The sequence below is a fragment of the Polypterus senegalus genome, chromosome 15 (assembly GCF_016835505.1).
Source record: "Polypterus senegalus isolate Bchr_013 chromosome 15, ASM1683550v1, whole genome shotgun sequence".
Taxonomy (NCBI): Eukaryota; Metazoa; Chordata; class Cladistia; order Polypteriformes; family Polypteridae; genus Polypterus; species Polypterus senegalus.
The window spans coordinates 90,723,176-90,748,207 of record NC_053168.1 but is presented as its reverse complement, the minus strand read 5'-3'; the positions used below and the strand labels follow the sequence as shown (position 1 = coordinate 90,748,207).

Below are 25,032 nucleotides of genomic sequence, written 5' to 3'. Positions count from 1 at the left end.
TGCTGCATACTTCTATACTTACTGTAAATTAACATATTATGTGGGGGGGAAATGGACTGGAAACTCCACACAGACTGAGTAAACCTGGAATCAAACCAAGGTCTCCACATCTGTGAGATAGTAGTGCTAAACACTGTTCTTGGTCCCTCATAATGAAAATATTTTCATATTTGTTATCAGAATTTGATAAACATACTACCTGCTGAAGATTGTTTTCTGCCTTGAACCCAGGGAGACCAGGATAGGCTCCAGTTTCCAATGAATCTAAAATGGATAAATGGAGCTATGAAAGAATTATTGGGTAAATACATTGGTCTAGCCCTGATGTGATTATTTGTAAAAAAAAAAAAAAGATTTGTTTCTGTAAATGCATTGTGTATAATTAATTTTATTCAGAATTCTAATTTTCTAACTTTGTTTTAAGTGAAAATTGGTCAGGCTTCTGTAGTCGTTTTCCTGAATTATATTGTTATAACAAAATAGTTTCCTCCTCAGTAAAAATAAACTGTTTTTAATTGTAGTTATCCTGGTGGATTTAAACAAGTAACAGCTGCACAGCTTCATTTAAAGGATCCAACAGCGGTAAGCTTTCATTCTGTTCTCATGTTGCTTTCATTCTGTGATAACTTGTGTAATTATCAACAGTTATGCATTTCATTTTGTGGCAGATTTTTTGAGCAGTGTTTTTTAGACTTGCAGTTATGTGATTTAGCTGGGAATTAATATACAGGCAAAATTCCGTTACAACAAACTGAAATGGACCTAAAAAATATTTTGTTGTAATGAAAATTTTGTTGTAATGAGATTCTTTATTTGTCACTATAGAGATTTCTTTAACTTGCGTTCAGGCGTTTGCAATCATTTCAATAGCTTCTTTCACATTAATTTTAATCTTCTCCTGTCTACAAGTTATGCAGACGAGAATTTTTCTCAGCATTTCCTTGCGATAATACACCTTCAGGGTGCGAATGATGCCCAAATCCAATTGCTAAAGCACTGCTGTGCAACTGGGTGGGAAGAATTCAATGCAAAGATTATTTAAATGTGGAAGCATGTTGTGCGCAACACAGTTATCAATCAGAAGCTGAATCATCCTTTTCTTGTTCTTCATATTGTGAGGTTTCTGAACTTTTTTTTGGATCCTTACCACTAATCACATTAGCATCTCAAAATCAGATTGGCAGAATTGGTTGTCACTCTGTGTGCCTTATCAGTGGTCTATACCACCATCTTAACAGAGTCATCACTAAGATGAAACCATAGCTATGCCAGAATCAATTATGACTGGACTATAGTCTCTTTTTCACTTTCTTCCTAGGCATTGTACCTTGCCTGTGCAAACAATGTAGTAATCATTGTGTTTTCTGGTACCTCCTTCTTTAGAAGGCATCTTCACACTTTCCTTTAAAACAGAAGCAATTTCAATTCTTGGCAAATATGACTTCAACAGTATGGTCATGTGTTGCTTATGAAAGATTTAATATTGGGCAAACAATGTCCTGCCATTTTTGTGTGTCCCTTGAATAGTACATCTCTCTATTATAAAAAAAAAAAATCTTGCGACAAGACATGATCCTCTGAAGACAGAGATACTTTCACTTCCCGCGTCACGGTTAAGTCATGTCATACTGACATCCATTGTAAGCATGTTCCTGTGAGACAGTGACCTAGGCAAGGAAAGTAATGATCAGCCCAGAAAAAGTGGAATTGAAAACCTTGCAGGTCCAAATGGGGTCAGAAATAAAAGACAAAGAGTAAAAGACACAGTAGAATTTCAAAAGGACGCTCAAAAACATTGGCACCATACACATGCAGAGTAGTTTACACATTATGACAGCAGTGGAATTCGAAAGGCTCACACTTGGCACAATATACACGCAGAGCAAGTTCAAAAATATGACAGTACTAAAATTCGAAAGTGTCAACAAGAAGACAGTACAGATGGCATTCGCATAAACAAACGGAAATTATTACTAGGTGAAATAATGGAACAGCAAAAAGAGATCGACTATATATAGACATAGGTGATATGTTGGAAGTATGTAGATATTGTAAGGCTTTAAAATTTAAATCAGAGATTTTTAGATTGTCTACTTCGTGTTGCCATCAGGGAAAAGTACTGCTGCTTCCCAATGAAGAGGCGTTTCCGCAAAAATTAAGATTTGTTGTTTGGTGAAAGTGAAATCAACAAACACTACAGGCAAAATATATGTGTCTACAATAATCGTTTCGCGTTAGCATCATTCAATGCACAAAACGTTTACACAATAATGGACCATATGCTTTGAGAATCTGTTCCCACAACAATCACAGCTACGACAAGTTTAATTTTGGAAAAAACACAATTTGGTTAGGTGTACCTTTATGATCACAGAGAAGCGCTGCAACATTGCATCAAAACAGTTAAACAATCCGACGTAATAGATATTATACAGCCAATAAGGGATACAAATCCATACGTCCAAACGTATCACACTTTACACAAGATTTAGCAGCAACACATGGACAAAGACATTTTCTTGGATGTCTGTAAGAATCTGAAAGATCACAGTCACATTTATATTAAACCCACATGTCCGCGATAATACTTTCGAAAGACTGAGATATCAAAGACAGAGTAGATATTCGTGTATATCCAAAGGCAAAGCATGCTTCGTCATTTATGTCAAATACATCGCCACATGCCGACCCTTTATTCTTTCCTTTGCTTTTCCCAGATGGCGAAACAGGATGGTCATACACAATGAAACAAACACATTCAGCAAAACGAATAACACCCACACAATATTTCAGATCAACATTAGCGATACATTCCCATGTGTTTAACCCACTTCTATCATCTCAACATCTATCGCAACATTACATTATTAATGCGTATGTAAAAGTTGCAGCTAATCGTCCCTTCTTTATTAAATCAAATCAAGCTAAACTTAGAATGGAACATATGCAAGGTCTCATTGATCACGTTCAAAATTCAAATATCAATAGTTCAGAGAAATTCAAAATTAGGTGCAGCAGTAATATTACCATCATCATATCAAGGTAGTCCAAGAGCATTGCAACAGTTATATCATGATGCAATGGCAATATCCAGAGCTATCATTTGGCCAGATTTATTTCCTAAAATGACGTGCAATCCACAATGACCAGAAATCCACAGCTTCTTGAGAGCAATGCCACCTGCTACATCGGCTCTGGATATTAGCACTTTTATAAATAGATTGTTTTATTAGAAAGTCTTATTTTTATTGAAATGATATTCACTCATGGCCAGTTATATGTTACATTATCAAAAGTGAACATAATGCATATGTAACAATTCCCACAGAAAAAAAAACACTTAAAAATGTATTTCCACAGGACCAAAACCGCAAGTTGGCGAGCGAAGTGAGCAGGGGGCAGAGTCCCCTAGTACAATATAATAAAAACAGTCTTCAATAGATTCAACATATGTTCTGCATTTTAAACTACACACATACATTAATATAAACGAATCTTAGATGTGTGTGTATATGTATGTATGTATGTATATGTATATATATATATATATATATATATATATATATATATATATATATATATAAAATGGATGTGTATATATAAAATGGATGTGTATATATAAATATTACTGTATAGATCTTGGTGCAAACCAGTGTCACTAATGAATATATTCATAAAGTACATTATGTGCACATGCATTTTTACTTATTTTAGTGATAAATTATGTTTGTCTCTCTCTCTCTACCTCATTAAGCAGATCATCAAACTTGCTGTCTATGGTATGCTTCCTCGCAACTTACTAAGAAGAACCATGATGCAGAGATTACATATATTTCCCGATGATGTGAGTATTTGCATATGTTCTTTTCATTTAAAGCTTTTGTTACCAAAAAATCCTTCAGTTTATTAGTGGGCTTGTGCAGCTTTTGCGATGCATTTTCCTTTTTTGATTTTTTTTTAATTTACAGCATTGAAAAGTTATAAAAATTAAACTTCCATTTTAATTAATATGAGTAATAGGCTATTAAAACTGTAAGAATAAATGTGCTCAGTATTTTAGTTTGTTTGTTATATTTACTGAAGATACCTTATTTAAGCTTTGGCCTGTTTAGCACACTCACTCTAACATTTTGCATTTCCATTGTACTCAAGCAGTTGGTGCAGTATACATCTCTGCTTTAATTGCTTGTAAAAATCACTCCATACTGGAAAATGCCTGAGGACTGGAACCTATTAGATATTATACTATGAAAATGGTGTCCGGGCTGATCCAGGTAACTTAAGAAAAGTAAGCTTTACCTCTATCACAGGTGAGAAGTCAAGCAAAATGACACCTTTTATTGGCTAACTAAAATTATTACAATTTGCAAGCTTTTGAGGCAACTTAGGCCCCTTCTTAAGGCAAGTTGTAAATTTATTATTGAAATTCTTGATTTTTTCTTAATTTATTACAAGAACAGATGCATCAGTAAACAGTCAGCATGATGGAATTCCTTAAGAAAGTAACAAAATTGCACAATTAGAGGTGCATTCAATATTTATTTATCTTGTTTTTTTTTCAAAGCTTTTGATAGGGTACCACATTAGTGGCTGTTGGTTGCTTAAGCTAAACGAAGTGGTAGTTGTAGGGTGCAATGTATATATTTGTGCAAAATTGGTTTAAACACCTGAACAAAGGGTTGTAAATGGAAGTTTTTCAAAATTATGTGATATCAAAAATGGTGTTCCCTCAGGGATAAGTGCTGGGGCTCGTTCTTTTTTTCATAGTTTATATTAACTGGATAATACTATAAATATGATAATGATTGCAAATGAAACCTAATTTCCTACAAGAGATGCAGTACCTAACGTTTTTAAATTGTAAAGATGACAGTTTAGTGCTACATTTACCAGAGAGACAGGTACAAGGGCATTATTGGTGACATATCTGCAAGTGACACAGTGGCTCCTGCAACAGCTCAAAGTGCATGGTGAGGAATGTGGTTCTCCTCTGTGAAGTCAAGGCTCTCCTTTTGTGTTGTAAAGTGAAGCAATTGTTTATATAAATTTTTAAAAAATAGTATGCTTTTCTTTGCACTTTAAGATGGGTTTCAAGAAGCAAGAATACAGTTTCATATGGCAAACTAACATTATCCTTGATTGCAAAGAAACATCTTTGACATAAAACATACCAAACCTATCCTTTAAGAAAATCATTACTTTGAGCTCATAGTCTTATTTCTATTTCCTTTCAGAAATAATTTCTTTATCTCAAAATTAGCTATTAAAGGACTTGTTTGGTATTTTTCAAGTTGAACTTGTTTTCACATTAATGGTATACATTAATTTATCACAGGATTTTGTGCTTAAGTAAAGCATTTTTCATAAATTTTAAAGAGTACTGTACAAGTTCTTACAATTTAAAACAGTGACTACAGGGCACCCATCCAAACTTGAAACAAAGCCTTAAAATTATTCATGCATCTATTTTCAAGCCAAGAAAGGTTTCAGCCATTAATCTAAGTTATTTAGGTTGAACATATATTTTAAAACAGTGTATCCACATCATTTTCAGGAAAATAATCTGGCATGGCTTCCTGTAGCTTGTTTTCTGAAGAATTATTATTTTGTGAGTGATTTTAGTGTCCAGAGTGAGATTTCTCTCAGGTCTTTGACCAATGTGTTGGAATTTTATAACAGCAGTGTTGTAACAGTTGCTAATTTACAGGCATAAATATTTGTGTTAATTTTTAATAAACATAAACTATTAAACGGGTATTTAGGTATTGTAAGTATATGCATGCATGTAAATTTTAGTTGTAACTGCTTTACCAAGAATTCGAAAGTAAAGAAAGATGGAAGGTAAAGAACGATTGCATGTAAGGTAGTTACAAGGTTGAGAGAACTTTACTATGAGTTGGGCTAATTTACAATTAAACTTTGTTTTTATAAAGAGAGGCGCACAATACTTTATTGAAGTTCCATTTTTTTTTTATTTATTAATTTTATTACAATCAATACATAGCAATCAAGTTTTTACAAAAAAAGAATTATGTTAAGAACAGATCGATCCCCACCCTGAGAGAGAGCAAGCCAAACAGCGTAAAATTTAAGGCTTGTAAAATACCTAAATTAATAAATTCTCTGTGCTTTATAAACTTATTTTAAAATATTACTGATTAGATCCTGCCATGTTTTGAAAAAAGTCTGTACAGATCCTCTAACTGAGTATTTGATTTTTTCCAATTTCAAATAGTATAACACATCAGTTTCCCACTGACTTAAAAGAGGAGAGTTTGGGTTCTTCCAGTTTATCAGAATGAGTCTGCGTGCCAACAGTGTAGTGAATGCAATCACAATTTGTTTGTCCTTCTCCACTTTAAGCCCCTCTGGAAGAACCCCAAACACAGCTGTTAATGGGTTAGGAGGGATTGTGAGTCCAAGGCTGTCTGACAGGTAATTAAAAAATTTTGTCCAGAATAATGCTAATTTGGTGCAGGCCCAGAACATGTGACCCAGTGAGGCTGGGGCTTGGTTGCAACGTTCGCAGGTTGGATCATGCCCTGGAAACATTTTGGAGAGTTTTAGTCGAGACAGATGTGCTCGATATATAATTTTGAGTTGTATAATTGTATGCTTTGCGCATATGTTCCATTTTTCAACAGTATTATTTTGGTTTGTGAAATCTGGGAAACTGCAACGAAGAAGTGGAACTTGTGCACAAACAAATATGGCCAAGTAACATGATCAAATTAGACAAAAGTGAGTATATTGCAAGAGCTTCCACAACAAAGCTTTTGATCCGCCTCGAGGAGGAGGTAAACAGGGGAACTCCAGATTTTATGAAAGAGATGATGTCGCTGTTGGCAATAAATGAAGAACGCTTTATAGAAATGGATAAAGGAATTGAAGAGGAAACTCTGTTGACTGATCTGGAGGCGGTGATCACATACACACAAAGAATATCAAGACCTTGTAATTAAACTCTTAGTCATTTTCTTTCTTATCTTTAACTCACTGCTGGCTATATTTCATTTTATTGTACATTATTTCTATTTATTTCATTTATGTTCATTGTATGTTTTAATGTTAAGCACTTTGGCTACAGCATTACTGATGTTGTTTTAAATGTGCTCTATAAATATTGACATGTAAGAATGACAGAGAAGGACTGCGAATCAATTAGTAACAGTGCCCGACTGGGTGATGAAAGTGCTGGAAGAGCGACAGTACTAAATGAACAGTCAGCTAAACTGCCAAAACTCATAATAGATCATTTTACAGGCAAAGTAAGTGTTTGATGCACTGTGAAAAAGTTTACCTGTTTAAAATTATTATCAGTGGGCACAGCAGCAAAGGCAGTAGCAGGGCTCTTATTGAGTGAAAACAATTTTGAAATGCACTGCTGCAGATCATATTTGGGAGAATGACATTGTAGTAATGACAAAACTACTTAATTTAAACAGTGTTAAAAAAACAAAAAAATCTGATATTTTAACACTAATGCAGCTGCATGATAAATGTGAAATTCGGATATATATTTTAGAATCCTTGGGGGGGGATGCATTATAAAGTATAGAAGGCTATTTTGTCCAGTAATATTGACGATAATTCCAGAAGACCCTGTACTAAATTACACTTGCCAGACAAATTCAGATGCTGAAGGTAGGGTCTCTGTGCTTAGAAAATTCCTTCAAAAGGAAATTGAAAACAGGGGAAGGGTACTTCAACTGACTAGATGTACTAACTCACAGAAAAATAATCAGCCCAGAAACCATTTATAAGGCCATTATTTTCTAATGAAATAAAACCTAATAAACCTAAATATTCTGCACTACATATAGATAGCCCTAATGCGTTTGTTTTGTGACAGTCCAAAATCATGAGGCAGAATATTTCCCAAGTAATGCAATAGCTCTTGAATAAAAAAATCTTTTAAAATTAGGTGGGATGCTTTATTTGCCTTGGTCCCAGACACATATCAAGGTTTTGCAAGTCTAAAGGACTTATATGTACTAATTGTAAGCACAGACATTATCAAGCAGTGTGTGATCAAAATAAAGTTATGCCTAGTACAATTAAAATTAAACTAAATAACCAGACCACTGTGTTGCTGCCGACAGCTAAGTCTTAGAAGGAGGAACCTGCAAGAAAGAGGATTGTTTGTTATTTGCTGGATATTTCCTCCCTGGTGAAGGAATTAAAATTACCATTTCTGAGACTAGAGACACTCAATCTTCAAACTTTCTTTTGCCCCAGTTCTATATTCACCAAACACAATGCAGTCAAGTTAATTTTAGAAAATGTACGGAATCCACAGCAAAACACATTGGTTAACACATTCAAAATGAACTCAAAAGGAAAGGGGTACAGCTTGCAGATTTTCCTAAAAGTGTCACAAATGACCCTGAGCTTTCAGTGTTAATTGGAGCTGATTTATGTGCAAGTTGTATCTGTGAAGGTGGAAAGGCTGACAGGTACAACAGTGGCTTTGGAATTTACATTTGGTTGGGCTGTACAAGGACAAGTATCAGTGTCTAGCATTACAGATATTACATGCATGCACATCAGTCTGATGGGAATGCTGAAATCTCAGAACAACTCTGTGGATTCTGGGAGGTTGAATCTCTAGGTGTTATCCAAGAGAGGGCAGACTATTCTGAAGAAACTAAAGCACTTCACAAATTTGAAGAAATTGTAAGGTATGTAAATGGATGGTACCAAGTGGAGTTACCATGGCAACAACATGGTCTGGAAGTGTCTAGACAATTTTAGATTTGCTAAAAAAAAAAAAAAAGATATGAAAGCATAAAACACAAACTGAAAACACTGATGTAACACTTTACACCAGGTATAATGATATCTAGAACCTAATGAGACAGAGGATAAGGTGGCCACTACAAAATATTACCTACCTCATCTCGCAGTAGTCAGGTAACCACAAAACTAGGAGCTGTATTTGATGATTGATCACGTGTTGAGGGCTGGTAGTCTCTAAATAATTGTCTGCTGACTGGGCTTTGCTCAAACTCAGATTTGACGAGTCAGCTCATTAAATTCAGATTACATGGGACGGTCTTTACAACAGACATTATAAAGTCATTTTTGCAAGATAACGACAGAGATATTGTGAGTTTTCTACACCATAGGGTCCTCAAACTAATGACACAGAGAATAAGTTGTGTATCCTAAGAATGATTCGAGTAGTATTTGGAATCTCCCCAAGCCCATTTTTGTTGGCAGCTACTATCATAAGACAACTCAAGGAAAATGAGCTGAAACATCCTTAATATGTTGAGGTGTTGAGGGAATCATTCTGAATCATTCTATGTACACAATTTAATTGCAAGTACGTGTGATGTGGTAGAAGCCTGCTCTGTAACTGTTCATGCAAAAGAGATTTTTTCAAAGGCTGGCATGAACTAATGTAAGAGAACAACCAACTTCTCAGACTTGAGAGTGAGGTGGGAGTAAGGCATCATCATATACAATAAGATCTCTGAAGTCCATGGGACACTGCTAAAGGAGTTGGGCTTAGTATAGCAACCAGAGAAGTATGATTTTGTATTTGACTTTAAGGAGTTGCTGGACATTTTTCAAGGTAAGAAGAACACAAGAAGTGTACTGCAAGTGCTCTGCTCACATCTTTGATCTTATTGGCTTTCTCACACCCTTTACAGTTAAGAGTAAAATGTGTGTTTCATGAAATATGGGAAAGAGGACTTTGCTAGCATGCGGAGTTACTTTGGGATCTCACAAGGGAACAGTCAGTGGTGCTCAGAGTTTTCTGAATTTCACATAGTGCCCACTCCTCAATGGTATAAAATTTGGATAAAACAAAATAGTTATTACCATCACCTGCACATATTTTGTGATGCCAATGAGAGAGCATACCATGTAGGTGCATACCTGCAATAAGAAACTTAAGGGTGTAGAACCTTCCATGAGCTTCATGGCTCCAAAGTTTAGAATAGCACCACTAATGGAAATGACTTTTCTGCAACTTGAATTAATAGGTGCTTTAATAAGAGCAAGTCTAGGAAACAGTCTACTGAAGCCTTTTAACTTGGGAAGGCATCAGTTTAGGATGTTGACAAATTAAATGATCACTTTGCACCAGATTCAAAGCTCAACCAAGAGTATTTTTTGGGTAACAGAGTTATCAGAGTATAACAAATCCAAAGTCATGGTCATATTGTAATAGGAAAAACAATCTTCCTGACCTTCCCACAAGAGGTCTGACTGCTTAAGATTATGAGAACTACCACTGGTTGAATAAACCTAACTTTCTGATGTTGTTCAGTCAGACAGAAAACACTGGTAAAGAGCTTCTAGATGTTCAGATTACTGTGGAACTAAAGCCAGTGTTCCATGTTGCAGTGCAGTTCAGCCAGCAGTGATAAGGCAACTGAACCTGTACTTGACCGGGAAAGATACAATAAACTGAAGGCTGTATTCAGAGTAACAGCCTGGATAATGAGGTTCATAATTAATGTCCAGTCATACACAAGGGTTCAAGGAGTGCTACAGCAGTCGCAAACAAGATATTGTGTGATTTTCCTTATGTGGATTATGCATAGAATGAGGTGTTCTCTTTGGTCACATGACTTTGTAGTAGCAGTGTACCTTTTTTTTTTGAACCACTCTGTTTTAAATTGTAATGTTCATTTGAGAGCTGCAGTTTTCTTATGTATCTTTTAAGAAACACTGCATGAGTAATAAGCACACTTAATGCTTTTTGTGAGCAAAAAGTTCAAATATTGATAATAGAAATATAAGAAATAGTACATAAAGGTACAGTACAGATTAAATATACATGTAGCACCCAGAGTATTGAGTCTACATTTGAATATATCTTTCTTTTTAATCTGAATATTCAAATCCACAGTTTTGGCTAATTTGGTAACTCTGCAAAGTTATTTGCAACTTACTACTGAAGATCTGCTTTATTATCATTTTAGAACATTCCAGAGGATATTATCAAGAACATAACAGAAGAACTTCCTCAGCCCAGAATAGTACCTAAGAGATTAAATGAGTATACCCAAGAAGAGAAAGAATCCTTTCCTAGACTATGGACAATGTAAGTGTTTAATAGTATTCATTATTATGTTCTCATATTATTCTAAAATTGGATATTTGATTTTACATATGTATTGAGTTTTTTATGACATTTTATTTTGTGGTTTAATTGGTTTATCTGTGAATGTGTACAATGTTTTGGAATTAAAGGAGGGGCACCAATGTATTGGGGAGACGTATGAGTAGGTTAGTCAAAGAGTATTTAAACTGGGGAATGGAGGGTCAGGGAATTTAGGACAGACCAGATTTAGAACTGTACTTGAAGGACCAAACAATAGTGTAAAAATAAAAATACATAGTAACATAAATTCCAACCCAAAGTTTTTAAGTGTAAAATTAAAATGAGTAACACATAAAAAATAGTTTTCCTGAATGCTAGAAGTATCAAAAATAAAATGAGCAAGCGAGATATTGTTTTATGTAGCTGAACACAATTATGATGATTATAGAACTAACAGAAACTTGGCTAAATAAAAAGATGGGTACGAGTATAACATAGAGGAATACACATTTTTTTTAGAAAGAATAGACAGAACAGTAAAAGAGATGGGGTTGCTGTTTATGTCAAACACAATTTAACTCCTCTTTAATTAGACATTGAGCCCCATCTTAGTGTGGACATCAGGATTTTTCTGGAAAGCATTCGGTAAAGGGACCTAATATTAGTAGTGTGTTATAAACCACCCAATGCAGTATTAAAAAGGCAAGATTACAGGGGGATATTGTTGTTATGGGGGACTTTAACTGTATAAATATTAACTGGGCTAACCTTGCAAATAGAGCACAAGAGCATGAATTTTAAAAAGGTATTCAGTGACTGTTTTTTAACAGTGTATTAACGCAGCAACAGAGTAGGATGCTTGTCTAGATTTGGTATTTTATAATAATCGGGATAGCATTCAGGGTGTAGATTCTTCATGCAAGCATTTTAGTCATTTGGAATTTGTCAATACAAAAAACAATACATTGAGATGCAGTTCCTCCTGAGTATACTGCAGGTGGGGAAATTATTGTGAACTTTGATCATAATAAGTGAACAGGTTAATTAAGGAATCATAAAATATAATTTAGAACTGCGGTCTTTGCCAGTTAGTGTACAGTTAAAAGTGTAACACAGTTTAATGTTGATTGAAGAATAATGGTTTTATTAGAAGCAAAAAAGATCTTAATGTATAGGCCTGGGTAAAAATATCGATTTTCTGATTAATCATTATTTTTCGCTTAAACAGTTTGATATCGATTCTTCAAGTCTAAAGATTGATCTTTTGAATCTGTATCCTGCTCAATTACTATATATAGATTTTTGGTTATATTTATTTTTGACATCCAATCCAGTAGATGGTGCTAAGGTGCCTGTTAAGGCTTTCTACAGATAAAGAACTTTACTACTTTGCATAAAATATGATCTCTTTAACTAAAATTTGTGTCTTCGACACTTAGATGAGTGGACTTAGGATTCAAATGGTGCGTTGGTAAGGAACAGTTGGATTAAATCAAAGCCATATTGCAAGTTGTGTAGCTCAAAAGTTAATTATTGTTGTAACACAAGAAATGTGAGAAATCACTTATCCCGACATCACCAAGAAAAGTTGTCTTAGTCAACATCCAAACGAGTAGAGACAAACGATCTGTACTGGAGACTGCATTTACACACGGCAAAGCAAACTCCACAGGGTTTACTCATCACTACTAGACATACACAATGAGACTAGACTTTCACCCAATCCTGTCATAGTGCATTGCTGTTTGCTTTCATAAACCATACTGCAGATGTTATAACTGGGTCCAAATGCTTAAAAGCAACTTCACATCACTATTTTGTAATGGAGCTATTTTGCCTAAAGATGAGAGATAGAGAGGTCAATAATGAGAATCACTTTATTGCTAGCATGTGAAACATACCAGAATTGATCTTGTTTAGGTGCAAAAACATGGAATACAATACAATACCAACTCAAGACAGCACAATTAACCTGACACTGTGTAAACAACTATACAAATACAAGTTTCTCGAACAAAAACATTTACAAACTTCAATAGTACCATCAAATAAATAGACAAAAACTTTACAAAATAATATAAATATCAAATAGTACAAGTTGAGTAAATAAGAAGTATTTACGAATAGACAAACAGCACAGTTACCAGTTATATGTTGTAAAAAGCAGTTAGGAGAAACGCAATATAAGTTTTTATTTAAGGTTTGAATACTTTGCGGAAAGGAGCTGCAGAGATGGTGTGTAGTTCGGGTCACGATAGACCAGTACCTCCTTTGTGATGGCAATTTAATGTATAGTTGGCTGCTGGGGTGGGTGGTGTCAGCTGTAATCTTTCCTGCTCTATTTTTTGCTCTGACGTTGAACAGATATTTTAATGCTGGAAGGCAACAGCCAGTGATTTGTCTCTACTGAACAAATCATCTGCTATAACCGACTCTTAGAAAGGGAGGAGGCAAAAGGAAACCAAACTCTGATGGAGATGGTCACAATACTCTCAGTGATGGCTGAGTAAAAATGTAATAATAATACGCTTTGATAAGCCGAGCTTCTTAAGCTGGCAAACAAAGAATAAGCTCTATCTGGCTTTCTTGATGATGGAGGTGATATGCTTGTCCCATTTTAATTTATTAGTGAAAGTAGTCCCCAGGAATTTAAACGACTGAACCACAGACACAGTCTGGTCATTAATTTGCAAAGGTGGACAGTTAATGACTTGTTGATGTAAGTCAATCCTTATTTCCACTGTCTTCATAGCATTGAGCTGCAAGTTGTTATAAGTACATTATTCTACAAGATGGCCCACCTCTCTTTGATAGGAAGACACGTTATTATTAGTAATGAGGCCCACTATGGTTGTGTTATCTGTAAACTAGGATTTTTACAAATGTGTCTACATGGATCTACAGTCATTTATATCAAGTGAAAACAGGAGGCGTGAAAGAACACACCCTTGGGGAGAGCATGTGCTAATTGACATTGGATTTGACAGATGGGGCCCAGTCTCACATACTGCTTCCTACTTGTCAAGAAACTTATAATCAACTTACAGACACCATAGACTACACTTAACACTATAATTACCAGAGTCTACGAAAAAACTCATAGATCCAGCCCACCTTAAAACCGTTCTCACCTCTCCACCAGCATCCTTTGTCTTCTAAATGTGCCGATTAAGACGAGCAGCAAGCAGCTTGGCTATTCCATCCCCCACCATCACAGAACGTTCACTAAGTTTTCCCAGCTCATGCCTTGTTTTATTAGTGACTCAACTGCTGGAGTTTTAGAGTGGAAATAATAGATCGTTATTTGGAACACACGCATTTCATGTTGGTTCCGTTTCTACAGTAATCTGTGTAAACACATTGTTAAAACAGAAACTTTTTCATATTTTAGTAATAAATGTTACAAAATGTAGGCATAAACTATAGAATATGTAAAGCATGAAGTCCAAATATCAAATGAACACTTTCACAAAAGGCTCAATGACACTAAAACAGCTTAGAATAGCTGACCTCAAGCACAGTGGGCTTGCCATGCCTCAGAGACCTCAGTTCGATTCCCCCCCTGGGAATGTACTGGAAAAAAAAAAAAAGATCAATATGTGTGTTGTTCCTGCTGCACTGAATAAGCTCATGCGCTCTAACCCCTCCCCTGATCTGACACTAAGTAACAGCACAAGTACAGACGCAAACCAAGTGTAATCAAGAGTCCCCGGTTGGATCCCCACTCACTCCTATATTTGCTGTTTTCAGTAGTAAGTTGCTGTTTTTGTTAATATTATACAGTACACACATACACTTGGTTTGCATCTGTACTTGCGCTGTTACTTAAAGTCAGATGGGGTGGGGGGGGGGAAGCGGTTAGAGCGTGTGAGTTTAAAGACGCTAGATAGATTGTATACAACGGGCATAAATAGCAACCACTTGATAAAAGTATTAGCTATAAAAAATGAAAGTATGAATTAATCAACAGAAATAACCACGATCAACATTTTAAACTTAACGATTTGCTTAAGAAGCACGTAGAAAGCAGACGCTTGCAGGCAGGCAGGCTGTGCGGCCATGGTTAAAAAGAAAAAAAAAAAAAAGTAACACTTTCTCCCTGGCGGGGAATCGAACTTGGGTCTCTGAGACACGGTATGCATGCTGTGCTCTGAGAAGCAAATCTTAACTCTACGCCACGGAAGCTGTTGTGTTGTTCTTGTACCTGTTGTGAAAGTGTTTATTTGATCTTTGGAAATCAGGCTACACACATTCTATAGTTTATGCCTACATTTTGTAACATTTATTATTAAAATATGACAAAGTTTCTGTTTTAACAATGTGTTTACACAGATTATTGTAGAAACGGAACACACATGAAATGCATGTTTTCCAAATAACAATCTATTATTTCCACTCTAACACTCCAGGAGTTGAGTCACTCTCAGATAATCAAACAAGGCATGAGCTGGGAAAACTTAGTGAACGTTCCGTGACGGTGGGGGATGGAATAGTCAGCTGCTTGCTGCTCGTCTTAATTGGCACATTTAGAAGACAAAGGACGCTGGCGGAGAGGTGAGAACGGATTTAAGGTGGGCCGGATCTACGAGTTTTTTCGTAGACTCTGGTAATTCTAGTGTTAACTGGAGTAGCTTACTCTGAAGCAACTCAGGAACAATGATATTGAAGGCTGAGCAGAAATCCACAAACAAGACCCTCACATACGTGTTAGGCAAGTCCAGGTGCTGAAGAATGTAGTGCAGGCATAAATTAACTGCATCCTCCACTGAGCGATTTGCCCTACAGGTGCTGGTAATAAAATTAGAATATCATGACAAAGTTGATTTATTTCAGTAAATCCATTCAAAAAGTGAAACTTGTATATTAGATTCATTCATTACACACAGACTGATGTATTTCGAATGTTTATTTCTTTTAATTTTGATGATTATAACTGACAACTAATGAAAGTCCCAAATTCAGTATCTCGGAAAATTAGAATATCAATTAAGACCAATGCAAAAAAAGGATTTTTAGAAATGTTGGCCAACTGAAAGGTATGAACATGAAAAGTATGAGCATGTACAGCACTCAATATTTAGTTGGGGCTCCTTTGGCCTGGATTACTGCAGCAATGTGGCGTGGCATGGAGTCGATCAGTCTGTGGCACTGCTCAGGTGTTATGAGAGCCCATGTTGCTCTGATAGTGGCCTTCAGCTCTTCTGAATTGTTGGGTCTGTCGTATTGCATCTTCCTCTTCACAATACTCCATAGATTTTCTATGGGGTTTAGGTCAGGCGAGTTTGCTGACCAATCAAGAACAAGGGATACCATGGTCCTTAAACCAGGTACTGGTAGCTTTGGCACTGTGTGCAGGTGCCAGGTCCTGTTGGAAAATGAAATCTGCATCTCCATAAAGTTCGTCAGCAGCAGGAAGCATGAAGTGCTCTAAAACTTCCTGGTAGACGGCTGCGTTGACCTTGGACCTCAGAAAACACAATGGACCAACACCAGCAGATGACATGGCACCCCAAACCATCACTGACTGTGGAAACTTTACACTGGACCTCAAGCAACGTGGATTCTGTGCCTCTCCTCTCTTCCTCCAGACTCTGGGACCTTGATTTCCAAAGGAAATGCAAAATTTACTTTCATCAGAGAACATAATTTTGGACCACTCAGCAGCAGTTTTGTCTTTAGCCCCAGCGAGACGCTTCTGACGCTGTCTCTTGTTCAAGAGTGGCTTGACACAAGGAATGCGACAGCTGAAACCCATGTCTTGCATACGTCTGTGCATGGTGGTTCTTGAAGCACTGACTCCAGCTGCAGTCCACTCTTTGTGAATCTCCCCCACAGTTTTGAATGGGTTTTGTTTCACAATCCTCTCCAGGGTGCGGTTATCCCTATTGCTTGTACACTTTTTTCTACCACATCTTGTCCTTCCCTTCGCCTCTCTATTAATGTGCTTGGACACAGAGCTCTGTGAACAGCCAGCCTCTTTAGCAATGACCTTTTGTGTCTTGCCCTCCTTGTGCAAGGTGTCAATGGTCATCTTTTGGACAACTGTCAAGTCAGCAGTCTTCCCCATGATTGTGTAGCCTACAGAACTAGACTGAGAGACCATTTAAAGGCTTTTGCAGGTGTTTTGAGTTAATTAGCTGATTAGAGTGTGGCACCAGGTGTCTTCAATATTGAACCTTTTCACAATATTCTAATTTTCCGAGATACTGAATTTGGGACTTTCATTAGTTGTCAGTTATAATCATCAAAATTAAAAGAAATAAACATTTGAAATACATCAGTCTGTGTGTAATGAATGAATCTAATATACAAGTTTCACTTTTTGAATGGAATTACTGAAATAAATCAACTTTGTCATGATATTCTAATTTTATGACCAGCACCTGTATATGTGAATTGAAGTGGATCAAGGAGAGAGTCAGCAATAGATTTTAGGTAGGTAAGCATGAGATGTTCGAATGCTTTCATAACCACTGAGGTCAAGGCAATTGGCCTATAGTCATTAAGTTCAAAGATGTTATCCTTTTTGGCAACTAAAGTAATTGTGGCTACTTTAAAGCAGTTAGGAACTTTACCCAGCTGCAGGAAGGTATTAAATATGTCAGTGAAGACAGGTTCTAACTGATCTGCACAATGCCTAAGAGTACCAGGAGAGACTCCATCAGGGTGTGCTGCTTTCCTGATTTTCTGTTTCCTGAAAATTTTTTGTACCTCAACTTGCTTCACAGAAAGTATACAGTGGAGCAGAGAAGAATGACCGGGGGGTAAGGGAAGCTGAATAAGGTGAATCAGACTTTGGTGAAGGGTGGATGATAACACTGAAATGATTGTGTGTGTGTGTGTGTGTGTTTGTTGGGGGGCCTGTTAATATGAGGGTCAGAGTTCAAGCAGGGTCTCATGTCCGTATCAAACCGGCAATAATACCAATTTAGCTGATTAGCCAAAATGGAGGAGAATGAGACTTGGGAGTACTTCTGTCTGTAATTTGTAGGTATTTTCAGAGAACCCCATACTGTCTTTCTCCAGCTAATCTTTATAAGTGGTTTTTACGCCTTTCAGAGCTTTATTAAACTGCCACCTTGTTCCCAGACATGTATGCCTGGTCCTTAGCAGCTCTGAGAACCCTAAGTTCCTTAGTGAACCATGGCTTGTCATTGTTGTATCTCACACTGGTCTTTTTAGAGTGACACACATCTTCACAGAAGCAGATTTAAGATGTCACAATATCAGTATATTAATTTGTGCTGTTATACCAGCCTTCCATGTCTTTCCAATCTGTGGAACTTAAACAGTCTCTCAGCCTTCCAACAGCCTCAGGAGTCCATCTGCAGCTAGTTGTCCTGGTTTGCTTTGACCATTCCAGTTTCCGTTTATAGCAGGAAACTAGCATAATCATGTCATGGACAGAGTTGCCAAGAGGAGCACGAGAGAAATGGTAAAATTGCCCCTTTAATGTTGGTGAAAAAGTGATCTGATGTTCTGCCCTCACTTGTGAGGCAGTTGATCAGTTGGTGGTCTCAGGACAGATCATCTTTCATGTCACTGTGGTTAAAATTCTCAAAAATGAAAATAACAGAACTGGGGAATTTATTTTCCAAATAATGAATGTTATCAGTTAACAACTGTTGTGCCAACTGAGCATTTGCATCAGGAGGAATGTAAATACCAACCAGTTTAACACAATGAAATTCCTTGGGTAGATAGACTGTCTTGTAATGAATGAGAAGAGCTTCTAGATCAGCAGTGGAAAAAGAGAGAATTTCAGACACATCCCTGCATTAGCTGTTGTTTATAAACATGCACACACCGCCACCTTGTGATTTTCCACAAAGTCCTCTGTTATGGTTTGCTCTGAATAGCTGATATCATGCCAACATTGTCCAGTATATCCGAATTAATCCATGTTTCCATAAAACAGAAGACACAAATATGTGCAAAATCTTTGTTAGTCCTAATCAGTAACGCCAACTTCTCCGTTTTGTTTACAAGCGAGCAAACATTTGAAATGCAGATTGGTGGAAGTGAAGCACGAAAGCCTCTGTGTCTGTACCTCCTGGTGAAGTGTGATTGACGGGCAGCATTCATTGCAAACAAACATAGGAAATAAATCCGATGGAACTAACTCCCGTATATTGAAAAGCTCTTCACAAGTAAAAGTAATTCTTGAAGTTGAGAAAAAACACATACTAACCATATAAAATCCATACAGAAGGAGAGCCCCTGAGAACTGTGGCAGCCCGGTTAGCGCCTACTTAAGAGACACAAGAAATCTAATTTTATATTCTATACTGTATTGTAATCACCAGCAGAAATCAGCATGGTTTTCTAAATGTGGATGGGTGACAGAGAAAGGAAGAGACACAGAGAGATCAGATTTGGAGGCTGCCAGGCTTGAGGTTCAGATATTTTTAAAGGTTTCTTTAGAACATTTGACACTTGCAATTAAAGAATTAAGAGAGAATCACACTATAAAAAGTATTACTTTATGGTCTGAAAATGTTATTCATAATGAAGGGAGAAACAGATAATGGCAAAAACCCCATGAGTCTATGAATTCTTGGACTCTGGTGTGGATGCTAGCATAATGACTGGGGTACGCTTTTGTGGAAATAGGTCTTTGATCAGGATAAAGCTTAGTATTACAAATGGGAGACCAAGCCATTAGATTGGTGTTCATGTGGCATACTTGTTTTTAAGCATTTCTAATTGGGCAATGACATTTTATAATATATGTGTACAATACATAAAAAACAATGGCCTCAAATTGTACTATTACCTTTATTTTGTGATACATATTTTTTTTTACTTGTACTTTAATGTTTTTTTTTCCTTTTTTTATAGGCCTGAAGACTACAGAATTAAGTAACAGTCAAAACATATAGTGTGGGTTGTTTATTCTGTGAAAAGTATTTGTATCTTATACATGTTTCTGCTTAATTTTCTATTTGATGTTTTTAAATAACCCAAACCCTTGTAAACCTTGTCATGCATTTTAGGAGGAATAAACACTTTGCTGCCTGTAACATTTAAGTATCTTACATTTGTTAACACAATAAGTTGTTTCTGGAGCTTTTGGATCCCTTGTCACAAGATTTGGTTATCCTTATATTGTAATGTGAATTCAGAAACACAAATTATCAGTTACCTGGTCTTTTGTGAATATTTTATGAACGTCATGGTTCTCAAATGGCATTGCCATGTATACACTTTGTAATAAGTTGCATGTGAAATGTGAATATACTGTTCATTCTAAATGTTATAAAGACAGTGTGCTTGTCTGTCTTAATGTATGTTGCAGTAAATTAGATTAGATTAAAATTTATTAATCCCATGGAGAAATCCAAATGTGCTTATTCTGTAAAACTGGAAAGTTTGGCATTCAGCAAAACCAGCATTTCCAATGAGAGAGAGAGAGAACTATTAGAGAAAAAGACAGTGTATAAGTATTCTTCAAAATTGTTTAAGACATGACTAGTTCAAACATATGTGAACATTTTTTTGTTAATTTTAAAAAATACAGCGTCTGTTCTTGTGCTTTAAAGTGACATCTGTAGGTAATCAGTCAAAGTGCAACTATTTTGAAGCCATGAATCTATGACATGCTATATGCATAGTGTTTTTCATTCATGCCTATGTGTGTCTCACTCGTTTGGCAGATATCATCTGTTTCTTCTAATAGCATCCAGGAAACAGCATTTATCATTTTTACTGAAAGAAAAATAGAAGATACAGAAAGGGAATGTTACATGCATCCATCCATAGCTCTTCAATATAATTTCTGCATGACTATCTCATGAAAGCTATCTTCATGTTTGTAAAACATTCCACAGGTCTGCAAAATTTAACACATAAAAATGTTTTTAATTGTTAATTATCTTTGCATTAATAAATGCAATAAAAATATAACTGGAATGTTTACATCATGTTATATTGAAGTACAAAATTGAAATGAAAAGAAATTTAATTAAAATTCAACAAATTGCACAATTTATTCTTGTATACAATATTTAGTCAATCTAATATTTTAAACATATATGTGAAGAAACAATAATATGTATTCATTGACTTACTTGCTGCTTCTCTCGTTTTTGTCAGTTCTTAGTTTTTTTAATCCAAAACTTTGTTTGTACACTTTTTCTAGCATGTCCCTATGAATCATCCAGCAGTAGTCCACCGTCATACTGACAGCCAGAAGGGTTTGATTATATCAGTCGCTGCTAGATAGCAGTTCAAGTTATTCTTGAGAGCTGTAATCACGTGTTTTATAACGTCAGCACAGTTGTTTTTCACGTTGCAGTTCTTGTTTAAAATTCGGTTGTGTCTGTGAAGGGTTGTTTATGAAAATGAGTGATTTGAAAGACTCAAAAAAGCTCGACAAGTTCACAGCAACACCAAGTCAATGCTCATTTGCTTCTTTGATGTGAAGGGTGTCATCCACAAGGACAGACAGTGAATGGAGCATTCTACAGGGATGTTCTAAGGCATTTGCGAAATCGAATTCACCGAACACGTCCTCAAATGTGGGCTGACTAGTCATTTCTTTTTCATCACGACAATACACCAGCTCACACATCTCTGATGGTGTGCAAATTTTTGGCTTCTACAAAGTTTACTGCCATTCCCCACCCTCCATACTCCCCTGATTTAGCGCCGTCTGATTTTTTTTTTTTTTTTCCTAAGATGAAAATGAGGCTCAAGGGACACAGATTTGAGACGGTGGAGGGAGATCCAAGCGGTAACAATTGACGTCTTGAACACACTGACAAAAAACGACTTCCAGAGGTGCTTCGAAAGGTTGAAATCTCGCTGGGATTGGTGTATCAACTCAGTGGGTTACTATTTTGAAGGATCTGTTCAACATTAATTGTTATTTTGCGTGTATGCTTTTAAATAAATGCATTCTGGGAACTTTTGGATCGCACCTCATATGTGCCTACAGCTCCACCCTAACTCCTCTCAGAATATCACTTATTTGAATATACAAATCAATAGAAATAGCTCCTTTTGTTCAGTGTTTTGTTAAAAGACAATGGGAAAAAAACATTTTTAAAAAAAGAATTTCAGCAAATGTGAAATGGGTGTCCTTTAATCTTGTAGTTTATTGTGTCATTAAAGTAGAACGTCGTGATCTTCATCTTAAAATCAGTATAATTTATTAGAGTTTCTCATACCCCATCATAACTAAAGTAGCACATTAAATTCTTCATATTCTAAGTGTTCCCCTACCCATTCATTAATCACTATGTTCTTCTTAAACGGGCTTTCTTTTAAAACTGACAAGAGCATGCATGCAGTGATCACCACAAGGAATACATTACATTCATGATATTGCAGCTCTCTGAACATATTAGAATACTAAGATGTATCCTTTTCATCATTTTCATGATGAAATGCATTAAAGCATGTATTAAATATGTGGGACAAGGTGATGCAGCGGTAGCATGGCTGCTTTGCAGTAAGGGGGCACAACCATGGTGTTCCATGCCTGGAGTTTGTATGTTTTCCTGGTGGGTTTCCTCGGCATGCTTCGGTTTCCTTTGAAAGGCATGCTGTTTAGTGGATATGGTGATGCTTAATTGATGCCTCTAGTGTATGTGTATGTGCTCATATTCACCTTGCATTGAGCTGGCACCCCGTCCAGGGATTGTTCTTGCCTTGCGCGTAATGCTTGCTGGGACGGGTGTGACCCTGGACTGAACAATTAAACATGTATGACAAAGACTTTTCACTGTTCATTAAAATTTCTGAACATTCAGTGTTCTAAGTTTAGAGCTAGTTTTACTATCACAAAGACATTTATTGTATGGTGATAGGTTATGTGGGAGAAAGAAAACAAAAGGATAGGAACTGGATTTCATACGTTTGATGCATTGCTGCAATAGATAAAGCCTACTCAGAAGAACATCCATTGAGTTCTGTGTCTGTGTCCCTGACCACCAGCTCACAAACCCAATATTTACACTGTGACGAAATAACGTACACAAAAATGCTCAAAGTGTTGGGGAATTGCCCCATATATTACTTGCAGCAAAATTGGTCAAACTGATAAAATAAATCATACTACAGAAGACAATGGTTGATGATGAGAGGTGGCTATTTATACAAGAAAATGGCTGCCAGACATGATTACAGAGGAAATGATGTCATTGTGGGCAGACCGGAAGTGCCGTCATCAAAGCTGGACCAGAAAATGACATCATCACCCGAAACCCGGAAGTGACGTCTGGAATGAGGAAGTGGATGTGGGTTATTGTAGGAATGTTTGGACTATTGATCTTCTTTGTTTCTACAATATCAGTACCATAAAACAACCCCCCATCTGTTAATAAATCACTCGCCTCTGGGTTTGTTGGCTGCCTCCTAAGCGCAAACACATTATTTCAATTAAACCACTGGGATACTCGGTCATACATCTTGCCTCTTGGAGCCTTGACAAAACTGCCATAAATGTTCAATGCATTGAGCAAACAGCTGCTTTTGCAATTACTTTTTATAGATGTTGAGGCAAGGTGTCCTGGGAATTTAATGGATGTTCTTCTGGATGGTCAATCTTTATTGCAGCAGTACTGTCTCTGTCAAATATACCAAAACCCAATTCTTGTCCTTCTGTTTTCTTACTGCATGTAACCAATCGCCAAACAATACGTTTTCTGTAATAAATGTAAAACCAGCTATAAGCTTAGAACTGATTCTTCAAAACTTTTAAGGAACATTGAAAAATCTTCATTATACATATTTAATTATTCCATCCATCTATCCATCCAAGGTCGCGCCAGTCCCAGCATGCATCAAGAGCGAGTCAGGAACAATCCCAGGATGGGGTGACAGCTCATAGCAGGGTGAAAACAAGCACACATATAGTATACTGGTGTGAATTTAGCATCACCTAATCTCCTAACCTGCATGCCTTTGGAAGGAAACCAAGGCACCACCAGGAAAACATACAAACTCCAGGCAGGGAAACACCCTGGACATGATCCCCTTACTGTAAGGCAGCAGCACTTCAGCTGCATCACTGTGCCCCCACATGTTTAATTATTAACAGTATACATCATTTAAATGAAGTTAACAATTTATCTGTAAAAAGTAATATTAAGGGTGAGCCAAAAAGAAGTACCACTTTTCAAAGGTTTATTCTACAAAAACGCTACAAGATAAAAATAAATTTCATTACAACACAAAAACAGTTTAGAAAATAGATTTTTTCACTATGTTTTAAAAATGATGTCTTCAAGGTGGAGGTCATTATTCGCAATACATTCTTCACAATTTCTGAACGTTCACATGACTTGTTCGGCCATTTCAAGGGGAATGGCGGCAATTTTGTGGTGAATAGTGTCCTTGAGATCAGTGTGTATACCTTCGACTTGTGATAGCCCAAAAAGAAGTATCACATAGAGCGAGATCAGGCAAACGTGAAGGCCACCTAACATCACCCCGCAGGGAGATGAACTTCCCCAGAAACATTTCCCGCAAAACTTGCATGGATGTCCATGCGGTATGAGCTTTTGCTCCATCCTGTTGAAACCAGGCATCCACCACATCCATTTCTTCCAGTTAGGGCCGCAAAAGTTCTCTAGCATTTCAGTGTAACAATTTGAAGTGATGGTGACCGTTGCTCCCCCCCTCCTCAAAAAAGAAAGGGCCTACAATGCCAAATTCTGCAACGGTGGACCAAACTGTAACACGATGCCCTCTGTGCAGGGGTCTCAGATGAGGTTCACAAGAGTTGGTTTCAGCCCAATAGCGAAAGTTTTGCTTATTGACACAACCATTCAAATGGAAATGTGTCTCGTTGCTACACATGAGAATGGCATCTCAATGAATGGTTTGCAGAATGTTCACACACAATTCTCTACAGCTCTCCTAGTCCTCATACAAAAGTCTCCCCAAAGACTTGTTGGAAATGCCTAAGGCGGAAGAATGTTTGCATGCTGAATGTCTGAGAGACTGCAAAATTGATGTCCTTA

The 25,032-nt window shown here is 36.7% G+C and overlaps 1 protein-coding gene across 1 annotated transcript in view; it reads left to right on the top strand.

Annotated features, from left to right (window-relative positions):
- The window catches only part of mrpl13 (mitochondrial ribosomal protein L13), a 79,044-nt gene extending 58,651 nt beyond the window's left edge, over positions 1-20,393 (top strand). Inside the window, exons 4-7 of the mRNA XM_039736486.1 lie at positions 522-582; positions 3,758-3,844; positions 10,941-11,062; positions 19,904-20,393. Coding sequence (XP_039592420.1) covers positions 522-582; positions 3,758-3,844; positions 10,941-11,062; positions 19,904-19,928 — 295 coding nt within the window. The 3' untranslated portion in view covers positions 19,929-20,393. The remainder of the gene's footprint in view (positions 1-521; positions 583-3,757; positions 3,845-10,940; positions 11,063-19,903) is intronic.
- The last annotated feature ends 4,639 nt before the right edge of the window (positions 20,394-25,032 follow it).